This window comes from Brachyhypopomus gauderio, chromosome 15, assembly GCF_052324685.1.
Source record: "Brachyhypopomus gauderio isolate BG-103 chromosome 15, BGAUD_0.2, whole genome shotgun sequence".
Taxonomy (NCBI): domain Eukaryota; kingdom Metazoa; phylum Chordata; class Actinopteri; order Gymnotiformes; family Hypopomidae; genus Brachyhypopomus; species Brachyhypopomus gauderio.
Genome location: NC_135225.1, coordinates 12,371,823 through 12,385,738, shown reverse-complemented (window position 1 = coordinate 12,385,738; position 13,916 = coordinate 12,371,823). Strand labels below are relative to the sequence as shown.

General features: G+C 42.8%; 1 protein-coding gene across 1 annotated transcript; it reads right to left on the bottom strand.

Annotated features, from left to right (window-relative positions):
- Window positions 1–66: 66 nt before the first annotated feature.
- On the bottom strand, window positions 67–12,309 carry smarca5 (SNF2 related chromatin remodeling ATPase 5). Its single transcript, XM_076974872.1, has 24 exons — window positions 12,005–12,309; window positions 10,175–10,300; window positions 9,843–10,009; window positions 9,248–9,348; window positions 8,046–8,146; window positions 7,750–7,929; window positions 7,443–7,598; window positions 6,943–7,074; window positions 6,624–6,692; window positions 6,375–6,484; window positions 5,891–6,117; window positions 5,417–5,538; window positions 5,047–5,199; window positions 4,677–4,809; window positions 4,389–4,537; window positions 4,127–4,246; window positions 3,925–4,032; window positions 3,703–3,816; window positions 3,430–3,552; window positions 2,989–3,121; window positions 2,785–2,903; window positions 2,140–2,352; window positions 1,835–1,945; window positions 67–1,403 (listed from the first exon to the last, which is right to left on the bottom strand). The coding sequence occupies exons 1-24, from the start codon at window positions 12,077–12,079 to the stop codon at window positions 1,338–1,340; spliced, it is 3,108 nt and encodes a 1,035-aa protein (XP_076830987.1). The 5' UTR covers window positions 12,080–12,309; the 3' UTR covers window positions 67–1,337.
- Between the last annotated feature and the right edge of the window lie 1,607 nt (window positions 12,310–13,916).

Here is a 13,916-nt window from a genome sequence, read left to right as displayed (position 1 = left end):
GCGCCCCATAGTGGATAGGCTAAACTACGTTTTAAGCATTGCAATTTAAATCCTTCACAGAAACTTGCTCTTGGACAAGCTTTAAGAGAAGTTTTCGTCGGCCCTTGAATGAGATGGATAGACAGGCTAAATGTAAATAAGTCACTTTTCAAAAAGTGACAAAAGTAAAAACCGGCTAGTTCATGCTGCTGGTGTCTGAACAGCGGAGCATTGTTGTTTCAACTAGAGCCCTACTTCAGATCAATGCCTTGTTTCTGCCTGTTTAAGGAATTAGATGCATGGCCATGCATTTATCCGTTTGGTCTAAGAACGTATCAGTCAACATCCTTAACATAAATCAATGGGCAAAGTAGAAGCAATGTAAATATTCTCTTACTTTCCTCGGTGTGTGTGTGTGTGTAGCACAACAGTGTTGCTTCTATCCCAGAGCAGAAAGGTAAAGGAAACATGTAGCTATCAAAACCAGACATCAACATGCAAGGCTGTTTACAATAAAATGTCTTATTCCAAACTCGCGATTACAGCCATCTTGAGAAGTTGCTCTGATGCTGTTGTGCTGTGTCAACAAGACTGCTCTGCTCAGTCTCCAGGAGGCCAAAACCAAACACAGTGATGTAGATGCTGCTTTTGCCACCTACATATGGACATATGGATGACACTCTGCTCATAAACAAATACTACACTAAATCCACATCACTCTGGAATCCACAGATAATGCAGATTAGGACAAATTAGGGCTAAACTGTGCCAACTAGCATTTATCCCCCTGATGAAGGAAACTCCTGGTGAAATTTTGGCTTATGAGTAAAAAGTACTGTGGACTGCTAGAGTTTAACACCATTACTGTTCCAGACAAACTCGTACACATGGTCACAGAATTCAGTGCACACTTACAAAACAAAAAGGCATTTATTAGACACACATTCCAGAAGACTAGTCAAAAGTAGGTATGTATACAATACTGAGGACTCTTAAAAAAAAAAAAAACTTATAATGCAGCAATTAATTTCTGATACAAGCAAATGGAATGTGGTACTTATCCAACGGGCATAAATACATTTATTTAAGTCACAAATTACAGATACAAAAGAGGTTTTTAAAAAGAAAAAAAAGGAAACAGCACAGCCGTAAAACTCGACATAACTAAGAGATGGATCTAATTTACAATACTACGCCTTTCTAAAAAGGATGAGCTACAGTGAGGCAAGGTTCAGTTCTGCGCTTCTGTGAGTAGGTACAGTACGTGAGTCGGACCCGTAACACAAATGCACGTTTCGCTCTACCAAAGCTCCTGTCCGTCAGCGAGGGGGGTGTGGGTGGTGGTGTCTTAAGACCCATTAGAGCTTCAGCTTCTTCTTACGCCCGCGACCATCTGAAGTGCCATCCTGCTTGCGCTTCTGGGCCTGACAGAGAGAGTTGAGAGAGAGAGAGCGCACACACACTTAGCTTCTCACTTTCAGTTATGTTGCGTCTTGGATGCTGAGTCTCAAAAAGCTCTTAAGCAGCACTTGTTAGATTGCCTGTATCCTCCCAAGTGTTTGAGAGGACAGATAAGTTCATATTCCAGTCGACACGGTCACTCGTATATTAATATTGTGCATAGCATTTAGAACCAACCAGACAGTAAATGAAATATGCAAAATGTAAGTTAACTGCTTGTATTTTCTTGCTAGCAAGAAAACCAACTGCTAGAACAACTTATGTCCCAAACGTTCGAGGCCAGATCTTTTGAGCCCTTTCTCTTTGCCTGGTTCCTCCAGGCAGACATTTCTTTGAGCAATGGTGTGCTGTTTCTGATGAAACATTTCTGTAAGAAGCTATGAAGGGAGCTTACTGAAGAAGTGCGTGGACCACGTTTCTTCTTCTCTGCTTTCTCCCTTTCTTCCAGCTCCATGTTCTCACGTTCGATAAGAGTGATCAGGGTGTTGCACCTCCTCTGTAGCTCCTGCATGCCAGTACACACACGCACAAACAAAAACACAAACAAACACTTTTAGATGAACAGTGAAGAGCTGCTACCTTTAGTTTTATGGAGGAATGATGCTGATTGAAAAGGCCAGTATTTATTCAGTCCACCGAAGACCATCTCTACTCCCACATTTACCCTACTCTTCTCTGGCCAATGGTGCAGTCACTCACCATTGCGGTGCGGGACTTCAGGAACCAGTCGAAGCGGAACTGGGGCGAGTTGCGGATGCACTGCCGCAGCTCATCGTAAACGCTCTCCTTGTCAAAGCCCAGCTTGTGCAGCATGCAGATAAGGAAGCGGTCTTCCTCCTCAGTGTAGTTCTTCCCCTTGTTGGTCCCATAGGAGATCCTCAGCTGGTGAAATGGGGCCTTGTAACGGCCGATCTGGGGAAGGCATGGGATGTTCAAAACCACATCTCTGGACAGAGCTCTTACTTCCAGTGTTTGGTTCATGTGCTTTTCTAGAGAGACTGGATTTCTCACTGTAGCGAAACAAATGGGAAAGTAGCTAATAAATGTTCATGTTACTAGCAACAGGCTCTATTTATATGTACATGCATTTGAATTTGTTTTAAGAGGGCCCCATTATAATGGAGTCCTCAGTCTCAATTAGTTCACTCTCTCCTCCTACTAGAGAATAATAAAAATATTAAAAGCTCATACATTCATCTCAGAGAATGGTATTAAGGTACATTTAGGTGCGGTACTATTATCGTTCACGAACAAAAAAAAACAATATAATAAAATATGGTTTAGTCCTAGTATCTCAGATGGTGTCAATGGACTGTATTTACAACACCGTGGGCTGGTGTCTACCTTAGAGTCCAGGGCTTTCTTGATGCTGATCCTCCTCTGAATCCTGGCCTCACCCCTCTCAATCTGTGCCATGATCTTCTCAATGTCCTGCAGCTCATTGCACCGCTCCCAGAACACAGCTGCGACACACACACACACACACACTTCAAGACCCTCATTACACAAGGGACACCGTATGTTTACATGTCAAGGGGTTTAACTTACCAGAATATTCCATGACCTCCTCAGGTGTTTTTCCTTCCACCTCACGGGCGATGTTCTCAATGTCGTCTCTTCCCCATTTCTCATTGGCCTTGATGAACTGGTTGAAGTCTCGTTTGTTCCAGATGGTGAAGCCCTATTTAAAATGTTGGTTGCATTACACTAAAGCCAGAGGAAGCAGGACTGGAAGTTTCATTCAGACAGCTCACCAGAACTTTTTCAGACCCTCACAAAGCCACACATTACAGACATTAATCTGAAATTACATGGTGTTGAGATCAGGGTTTTTGAACCACGGGAGTGAAAAGTCAGACGCTGTGGAACGCCACCTGGACTTCTGCACTCATAACTTATTTCTAATGGCTGTTAGCCTGATATTGTTTAGCTGTTGTCCTGGCTCCTGTGCAGTGTCACTACACCCACCATGTTGTCACATGAGGTTACCTGGGTGAGGAGATTCTCCTTCTCCTCAAGCTCCTCCTCATTCAGAGGCTCTGCCTCATCGATCTTGGCCTGCTCCTCCTTCTGCACCTGAGCAGAGTTGGGCAGGTCCGGGTTCCTGGGCACCTGGAGGAAGAAGCATGGGCATGCAAGTCAGGGACATCCACCTTCAACATACTGGTGGCTCTCCACCCAGATAAGCTCTACACCAAACCCTGCCACCCATCTAGACAGCGACGGCAAACAACAGCAAAAGGTAGAGTGAGACAAGTGCACCTTGTAGCCAATCGTTTTCCTGTAGTACAAAATCTCCTTTTCTAGTAGCTCAAAAAGCCGAGGAGGGAAGAACTGGAAGTCTTGGACGTTGGGCTGTTTGGGAGGTCTGGGAGCCTGAGGAGACAGAGAGGCGAAGGTTAGGGTGAAGAGTCATCTTAACACAGGTGTCGGGGGTGAACATCCTACATGGGCCCACGGTGAGGTGAATCTGCAGAGGAGCACCTTGGGCGCTTTGGGCTCGCTGACGCGCAGCGCCTCGCGGAAGTATGCGTCCACGGCGTAGTTGGCCTTGCGCTCACGTTTGGGTGGCTCAATCCAGTTGGTAATGACCTGAGAAAGAATGAACGACAGAGAAGTCACTGTGATGCTCCGGCCTACCCATACGCACACTAGTGTGCACTCAGCAGCTCTCACAGCTTGGTACCTTTTTCTTCTCCCTGTAATCTTCGCCTTCAAAGTTGTACACACTGTTTTCTGTGTCCATTGTGAAGTTTCTCAGAGATGTTTCACCAAGTGTGGACAACTTCTCCTTCATCTCCATGGTCTAAAATAAACAACACAGGACACACCGACACAGTTAGCAGTGTAAACATCCTCGCCCTGATGTGCCTTTTCATGGTGCGATGAATCACCTGCACACGCTCTACATACCAACACAGTGGAGATACAGAGAGCTTAATGCATACCTTCTTCTCTCCTCTCTCCAGAATTTCATCAATGTCTTCATCTGTGATTTCACTCTCCTTGGAGGCGAAAACATGAGTGGCACCGTGTCGAATGATGGACAACATCTCATCCTTTCCCAGCTTGCTCAGGTTGGGGTCCACCAAGCGACCTAGATAGCAGAAAACAGAAAAAATTACCACTACTACTCAGAGTTGGTTAAACAAACAAAAGCAACAAAAAGTTACGGTCCAACACAAAGCAGGGAAGTCTAAACTATAACCTTAAAGCCATTCCTGTGGCGATCTCACCTTGCTGGATGACAATCGAGTCCAAGCGGAGCTTCATTTCAGCACGCTCCACAATCCTCTCCTCCACAGTGTTCTCTGTGATGAAACGGAATACGCGCACCTGCTTCTTCTGACCAATCCTGTGAGCACGGTCCTGATAGACAGAAAAAAAAAACAATCAATGAGAGCATAGAACCCCCTTAGCCCCAACTGGTTACAAACAAGGTGTGTTAAATTAATGAATAAATATTAACTAGAAAAAGCAACAAATTAAGTTTGTACAACAGCATTTACAGACGTTTAAGACTGGGGAAATGGGTGCAGTTGGTCATAATTTCCATCAAGGCCTTGGGGAACCAACCAGGTCTGCAGATCCATCAAGAGAACTCACCATGGCCTGCAGATCCACCTGGGGGTTCCAATCAGAGTCGTAAATGATGACCACGTCAGCCGTGGCCAGGTTGATGCCCAGACCTCCTGCCCGTGTGCTCAGCATGAAGAGGAACTTGGCACTGTTGGGCTCGTTGAACGCGTTTATGGAGATCTGCAGAAGGAAGAAAAAGTAAAGATTAACCAGAACACCAGGATGCCTTGAGCTCAGTGATCCAAGTTCTGAGAGTATGATTTGTAAGTGAGAAATCATTAACTATAATTAATAGGATTTTTTGCCTGCAGTGTTAATGATAATTTCATTCGAGTTACAAACACAATTAACTCAATTACACTAATGCAGAAATTGCCAAAAGCTTCTCTTGACATACCTGTCTCTCTTCGTGGGGCGTCTGCCCATCCAGGCGACAGTATCCATAGTTACGCCACATACAGTAGTCTTCCAGAATGTCCAGCATCCTGGTCATCTGGCTGAATATCAGTACGCGAGAACCTAATTAAGATGAGACAAAACGACACTGATGAATTCTGCTGAGGCAATGTGAACATCCTTAAAATAAAGGAACATGCTCCTTAAAGAAACATTTATCAATAATTACTGAATGCTGATGGGGAGCAGAGAGCATTACGCAAATCAGGTCAGACTAATTAGTCTTAAACACCATTTTTTTTCTTTTGCACAACATTAGCATTGTTAGATGGTCTTTTTTTTTTGTTTCACTTGTGGTTCCATAATTCATCTTGTGAATTATGGAACTAGAAAGAGATTTTTAAAAGGCTCCCAATAGCAACAGGTCTGTGAGAGTGGTTTGAAGTGTGGGAGGTGTCTGGGTGGTCCAGCTAACCTTGCTCCTTCAGCTTGGGCAGGAGCTTGTCAAGGACGACCATTTTGCCGCCGTTGACGACCAGGTGGAGGTCAGTGGTGTAGGGCGGCCCTGGTTCAGCTCCGTCAAACAGGTAGGGGTGGTTGCAGCATTTCCTGAGCTGCATGAGCACGTTCAGCAGACGCATCTTGTCCATCTTCCCTGCCGAGTTCAAGATGTCAATGTCCTTCATCAGGATCTTTGTGTACCTGGAGGGAAACAACTTCACTTCCTCAACTGCACTTCACCAGCAGTGACATCCAGTTTTAATTTACTGACTGCAATAAATCTGCAGGGTTTGTTAATTTGAATGAACAGAAACAGGACACAAAAGCCAGCTCATTAATACAAATTGCTTCAGTTTCCTGAAGCGGGGTCTGAATGCTTGTCGACCAACGTTAAGAAATAAGCAGTGCAGAGTTCGGGTCAGCTGACAGTGAGGTATGGTGGAAGGAAACGCACATACCATTCTCTCTGCATTTTGCTGAGACCCACATACATCTTGATCTCCTTCTTTGGGAGGAGAGATTTCTCCACATCAGCTTTGATACGCCTCAGGAGAAAAGGACGCAATACCTGCAGAATTACAGAACAGAATTTATTTATTTTTATATATATATTATATATACATACACATACATACATACACTATAAATACATAATGATGTCTTATTACAAATGTGTGGTGTATGGTCATAATAAAGACATTTCTTACAGTGTGTAGACGCTCCACCAATTTTTGATCTCCAAGACAGTTATTGGTGTCGAACCAAGAATCAAAATCCTGTAGGCAGAATCAGGAAAATGAAATCTAGTAATCATACAAAGCAAGCCATAACCTCTAGGCCTGGGACCAATAAAAATACAAGGGCTTTATGATAGCATTTCAAACGCAAACTAAATATTCTGATGAACACTTCCCTTCTTTTAGGGGAAATACACTCCATCAGGGTTAAGGAAAAAAAAAACCCATTCCATTCTCCTAAATCTCCACCTAATCTATGATAGTGCATTTGAGTGAGTAAGGAGGCTACCTCGGAGGAGTTGAAGACATCTGGCAACAGGAAGTTGAGAAGAGCCCACAGCTCGTGGAGGTTGTTCTGCAGCGGCGTTCCCGTCAGCAGCAGTCGGTTGGTGGTCTTGAACTCTCGCACAATCTCAGAAAGCTAAAAGGCACACATACATGTTCGGAATTAAATGCACAAAAAGACTTTACAGTGATCCAATGCAGACGACCCCCTGCAAGTGGTCCTCTTAAGTGTTCAGACATATTATCTTTACATAACTGATATCTGAGCTAAATTTCATGGAAATACACTGGCTTTTATTTTGGAATGACATAGAATTGGTATGAATGGATAGGTACAAAAAGCTAAATTATGCAACTTTTGTACAATAACTAATAATACATATAGTAATAATAATTTAATAATAATAACAAAAACAACATATATTGAACTGAATTTCCCTCCGGGACTAATAAAGTGATCTATCCAAAAAACTTTAATAGTGAATTTAAATAATAAACACATACTTTAGATTTCTCATTCTTGATACGATGGGCCTCATCAATGACCAAGTATCTCCAGTTAAACTTTTTAAATACAGCCCTCTCGATGATGAGCATCTCGTAGGAAGTGACGCACACATCCCACTCTCCAGGCAGCAGAGTGTCACGGATAAAGGCCGTCTAGGGACAGAGCGGAGGTAATGGGGGGGGGGGAGTGAGAAAAAGAAACAAAGTAAGCAAAACAAAACCAGAGAAAAAGAGAGAATAACCAGTTTCAACTATCAACACATCTGCACCCGGGTGATGCTGTGACATGTGACTGGTGTCTTACCCTCTCGTCTCGGTCCCCTATGAGGCAGACAGCACGAAGGGAGGGCACCCACCGCTTGAACTCGTTCATCCAGTTATACAAGGTAGACTTGGGCACTAGGACCATGTGAGGTCCCAGGATGTTCCTGTAATGCTTCATATAACCCAGCAGAGAGATGGTCTGTAGCGTCTTCCCCAGACCCTGGGGACAACAGAGCAGAGAGTGCAGGATTGGACCTTTGCTGCTCCTTTACTGATCCCAACAGGCACCTCACTGGAAGACAAAGCCCTGTTAAGGCATGCACTGTGGTGGCCTACCATTTCATCGGCCAGGATGCCGTTGATTCCGTTCTCGTAAAGTGAAATCAGCCAGTTGAGGCCGCGGACCTGATAGTCTCTCAGCTTGCCTGTCTTGACATCTGTACAAAGGTCAGGTTACAAGTCTTACACATTTTCCTGTGTGCACAACCAATAAGAAAAATCACATACACCTTATTTCAGTGAATGTAATCGAGTCCTTTAAACCCCTAGACAGGAGATGGTAAGATGATTGTGCCCTATAAGCTTCTGTCATAGATCCCTAAATGGGGCTACTTATATGTACATATATATGCCTATGGAAATGCATTTCCCAAATATAATACTTTTATTTCTCCGCAAGTTGGCCAGACAGCAAAAACTGAAATCATATTATGAATGTCTGGATCCAGGGGTCCAAGCTGGTTCAAAATTAGGTTGCTGATTTCATGTTGTGTGTTATGCAATCAAAAACCATAGACATGGTGCCCATTCAAATTGTGTTACAATTTACAGACCTCGTCCTAAACAAGACATACGACAAACCAAAATAATGCTAAGAGACTAGTACTTGTTTTCATAACCTCTACAAAAGTCTAATGCAAATGGTTGCTGGCTGGCTGCCCGGATTTCTCCAAGTACACAAGTTCAGAACTTGGCAACCCATATTCTTGCCAAAACCAGTCTTATTTAATTGCTGTTGTCTTCGTATTAAAGATAATCTTCAAGGAAAACCCAGTGGCTGTCATTTTTTTTTGCAATGGAAAATACAAAGCTATCTTGAAGTGTCACAGGCCGTTACGACTACTTCACTCAGCAGAGAGACGTTTACTTCTAATCCTTAGCATTGCTTCAACTCAGCTGGTGGAAGTTCTTTCTATTATATAGCTCTTAAACTCTGGAACAGTGTTTTGGAAAGATTAAAAACACATTCTCTAGATGGATACATATAGAATATTTCCATAATTGACTAGGCATTCATTTTAATCTTTTCACTTTGGAAACCCAATTGAAAAGAACCATATAAATCAACACCAAGTCTTTAGTCACATGTGAACATGTGTATGTGCACCCTATGCACATGCACAAAGCACTCAATGTTTTAGTTAATGCAGTTTAAGAAACAACAAAAAAAAAATCTAAAACAACCTGAACAAAGACAAAAATAAACAAACTTTGCTGTTCCTAATCTCCAAGAGGGCAGGGGGAGATATTGGACTTACAAGATGGGGAATCATCAAAGCGTGTGCACACGTTAGCAGCTTTACTGTTCTCACTCAGTAGCTCCTCGTCCTCTTCCTGTTCAGTGCGACGGTGACGATTACTATGGCAACCAAAGTGTCAATCAATGTCAATGAACCAGGGAGACATCACCTGAGCTACCACCAAGGACACACACTCTCATGCATGCAGTTACGATGAAAGAACAGGTCATGTCAACGCGTCCAGAAAGGTTTTTAACTCATACAGGTCACCGAGTTGTGTCATTGAAGCAAATCAAGGGAACTGAAGTTGTCAAATTTTGAAAACGTTTCCCCACTCATCTTAGAGGATTACTCAGTGGGAGTGTCCCACCACTCCATTGAGTGGATAAAGCCCCTCAGATAAACGGGTAAGCATCTTCAAGATTTTTCATGTCCAGATACCTTGACCTACTATATCATTGTTCTGATACTCCATAAGATCAAGGGGATGCAATGAAATGGACTCCAAGACGTGCAGATGCAAGATGCATATTTACATTACAAAGTGCTTAGTGCTTAGGTCATTTTGCAACTTCACCAATATTGTGGATGAAGTTTCAGTGGGTGGACTTACTCCCCAGCGGAGAGAAGGTTCTGTTTCTCATCCTTTTTAATGCGAGGACGACCTGGCTTCATCTTCAGAGGAGAGGTAGGGGTCTTTTGTGCAGCAGGCTGGATGAAGTGGGCAAACACCTCAGTCTGCCTCAGCAGGTACTCAAATCTGTTCGTTCGGTCCGTTTTCTGATTTGGAAATCATTGGGATATTCATTAAAGCACAAGATGCAACTACAGAGATTCAGCAAAAAAAAAAAAGAAGAGCTTCTCATACAGAATGAAATGTGCAATGAAACGCTTTTACTGGGAAAGTGTAAACAGCTACAAGGCAGGACTGAGGTGGAACATTACCACTTTCTCTTCATAACCACCGAGCCCCTCCACTTTTAATTTTTCAGTTGGTGGTGACGAGGACTGTTCACCTCCATCCTGTGTGGAGTCTGATGTTTCATCATTGCCAACATCCGAGCCACCATCCTTACAGGCAGACATAGCACAGTCAGTGAAAGAAGAAAATAAAGTAAAAGTTTACATTGCCCCTTCTGAACTATAAGAGACTTTGTGCTCACAAATGTTGCTCAAAGACTATTAGAGAAGTGCATTCACTTAACATTCTTATCTAACTTTAATGTACAAATTGAACCCTTTCAAATACACAAATGTTAACATGCAAAATAGAAAAAACAATATATTGTGAACTCAAAGTTCTAGATGAGTACACTTCATGAACAAATGTCAACCTTGTAACATGTATGCTACCCTTCATTCACTGTATACACCCTTCATTTATTGTCACACTTTAAGGACTTGCATGTATGGCCAAACAAAAAATACAATCACAAAATAAAAATGTTTTTCGTGGATCGGATTTAAGAACAAGAAAAAACCCCAGAACAGAAAAAAGTAAGCCAAAAAGTTCACAAATGTCTTAGTCACTATTCTGACACCGTTACAAAAACTCGGTGTAGCTGCAATAGAGAATTGGCACATCAAGGTATTCTTGCAGGTGAAGTGAGCTATAAACTGTATATGCCTACGGATATTGCTTAGCTAAAAACCAAACTTTTATGGTGCATATCCACTGTAACCCAGAAAGCTGACCGATTCAGTAATCATACTTCATAACATTATACATTTTGGTGCATCCTATTCGGCCGCCCATGTGATGTAGGGTCAGTTTTTATTGAACCTGAAAATATTAGTGCAGTAGTATTTATAAGAGTATAATCATTATTTGGGCGTTCAACCGAGATCATTATCTCGAATAAATGAGGAATTTCAGGACACCTTCACTCGTGACATGAACGGACGGCAGCTACATAACCACTTCACCTATATGTACATATACTATATAATATACCGCATGTTGTGATGATGCCACACGTAGAATTACGTTATTCCAATACCGAAATAACCGACAATCTGTACACAGCGGGAACTTAAAGCAGTTGGTTGTCTTATTTTAAATGATGTCGATATTGCTTCCCATTCTTCGTGCTAGCAGTATCAGTGTCAGCCGAGTGTCTTAACTCCGTTCACGGTTCAGTTCCGGTTTCCATTAACTAGGCGAACACACATACAGCCATTAAAGAAACACACAAGAATTACCGGCCGGTTCGTTTCGGTGTCCGACAACTTTGGCGTGCTCGTCGTGAAAGTTAATCTGGCGTTGCGCTCTTCACACGAGAACACAATAAGCCCGACCGAGGCGCTGCGACCGACGGATGCGCTAACGGCTGTAGCGGCGCTAGCTCGTTATCTATCTCCGGCGGTCAGCACACCTCACACGGGCAACCTCACCACACCACGGGGGGTTATTACCGACACAAGACAAGCCCGGGTGGCGGAATTATCACAAGTTCACGAGGAATATGTTAGCTGGCTAACTAGGTACTTTAAAATGTGAATATATATGTATATATACGGGTTCCGTTGGGTTCCCGTGCTAATGTGCTAGCTAGCTACCGTTCCGCGCTAAGCGACGGGAAACAACACAGGCGGAACAATACGGAGCAGCTAACGTGCTAACGCGCTAACACCGATTCATTCGCTCAAAGTTTCACACCGCGGATCGCCGGGTCGCTTCCCGAGGTGCCGTCGCCGCAAACGTTGCTCGTTGTACACGGGGTCGTGCGACGTTAAGCCACGATCCGGGGCGCCGCCGCGGGTCTGCAGCCTCACCTCTGCCGTCCTGGGCTGCTCGAGTTCGGGCTCGTCTTCCCGCTGTTTGTCCACGCCGCCTTCTGCCTCGGACATTCTCGGATAATTCCTCCTATAATCTTACCGCACAGCAACCGGATCCCCGATGTCAACAAGCCCGATCACACAATACAGAAGACGAAGCTGACGAATATAGTTAACCCTAAAGTTTTTTTTGTTTGGTTTGTTTTTTTTTTTTTTTTTTTACAAAAAAATATATCCCAAGTGTAGCAACAAAACCACGCGTCGTCAACTTCCCCCGGCTTTTTGTTGCCACTGTTCCCGCAAAAGTGGGCCCGCTGCAAATATCGCGAGGTTTCGCACCAACGTACAAAACTGACACTCAGTAAAGACGTGAGGACCTCTTGAGGAAGACAGTTGAAGGGATCAGTAAATTGTTAGATACTGTATTCTCAACTTTTCTACTGTATTCTCGACGTTCCTAACCACGTTTAATGATTAAAAAAACTCTTATGAAATAATGAAATAATTTCCTGTCTATGATCTGACCTCGCCTTCAAAAAGCAAGTTTAATCATTCCATGTAATATGTCATAGGGAGTTTCAACAAATGCATTCCTCTATTTAAAAAATACAGTTATATGAATCGCTTCATTTAGCATAAGTAAATAAGTTTCATGCTGCAGATATATAAATTGTTCATCATCTTTTTGGAACTGTCCCCACACTGTTACATTTTGGAAAATAAAATATAGATTTAGAACCCTAGTTCACAGAATGTTTTGTTTTGTCTATTTGTTTTTTATGTTTAAAACATAATAATATTTTCTGATCAATTGATTTGATCATTTACAAAAACATTGTTTTCTGTTTTTTAAAGGAGATGGAGCATTAATTGCAATTTATATAAACTCAAATGAAACAAATGCATTTGACCATTTAAACGTTTTGTGTTTTTTCCTGAATTGTATGTACTGTGCACTTATAAAAGCATGCAAAACAAACTAAATATAGCAATTATACTCTAATAGATTTTATGTGTATATGTGTCTAATATAAATGGCAAATCGATCTATTCATGAATTAAGTGAATTAAAAACATACTTTTTTGTTTGTATATTTTAATAAAGCTTCACGCCACAAAGGTGATAGCCATAGTGCCATAGGTACTAAAATCTTGCGCTGACCAGCTGTGTTTACCACCATCATCAAACTATCCCTGTCCCATTCTGTCATCCCAACATCTCAAATAATCTCTAACTATCCCAGTTCCCAAGAAGACCAACCCAGCCTGTCTGAATGACCACCGCCCAGTGGCTCTCACCTCTGTGATTATGAAGTGCTTTGAAAAAGTGATCAAGGACTTTGTCTGTTCATCCCTCCCCCCTACACTGGACCCACTTCAATTCGCCTATTGCAGCAACAGGAGTACTGATGATGCCATTGCATACATTCTCCACACCATCCTCACCCATCTCGACAATGGAAAAGGAAACTATGCACACCTACTGTTTGTGGACTACAGCTCAGCGTTCAATACTATTGTTCCCTCAAGGCTGGTCATGAAACTTCGTGATCTGGGGCTGAATCACTCATTGTGTTCCTGGGTACATGTGGTCAAGATGGGAAATTTTACGTCCAGCTCAAAAACCCTTACGAGGATGAACGTATCTAAGACCAAGGAGATGGTAGTTGACTTTAGAAGGGAGAAGAGGAGGACTTCATACACACCTCTCCAGATCAATGACACTCCAGTTGAGAAAGTGAGTAGCTACAAGTACCTAGGAGTCCACATCTCTGAGGACCTGACATAGTCCACACACATCTCCACCCAGATAAAGAAGGCAAGGCAACACTTGTACCATCTTAAGAGGCTGAAGAAATTCAAGATCTCCACAGTGCTGCTGAAACTCTTCTTTTCTGCCACCATTGGG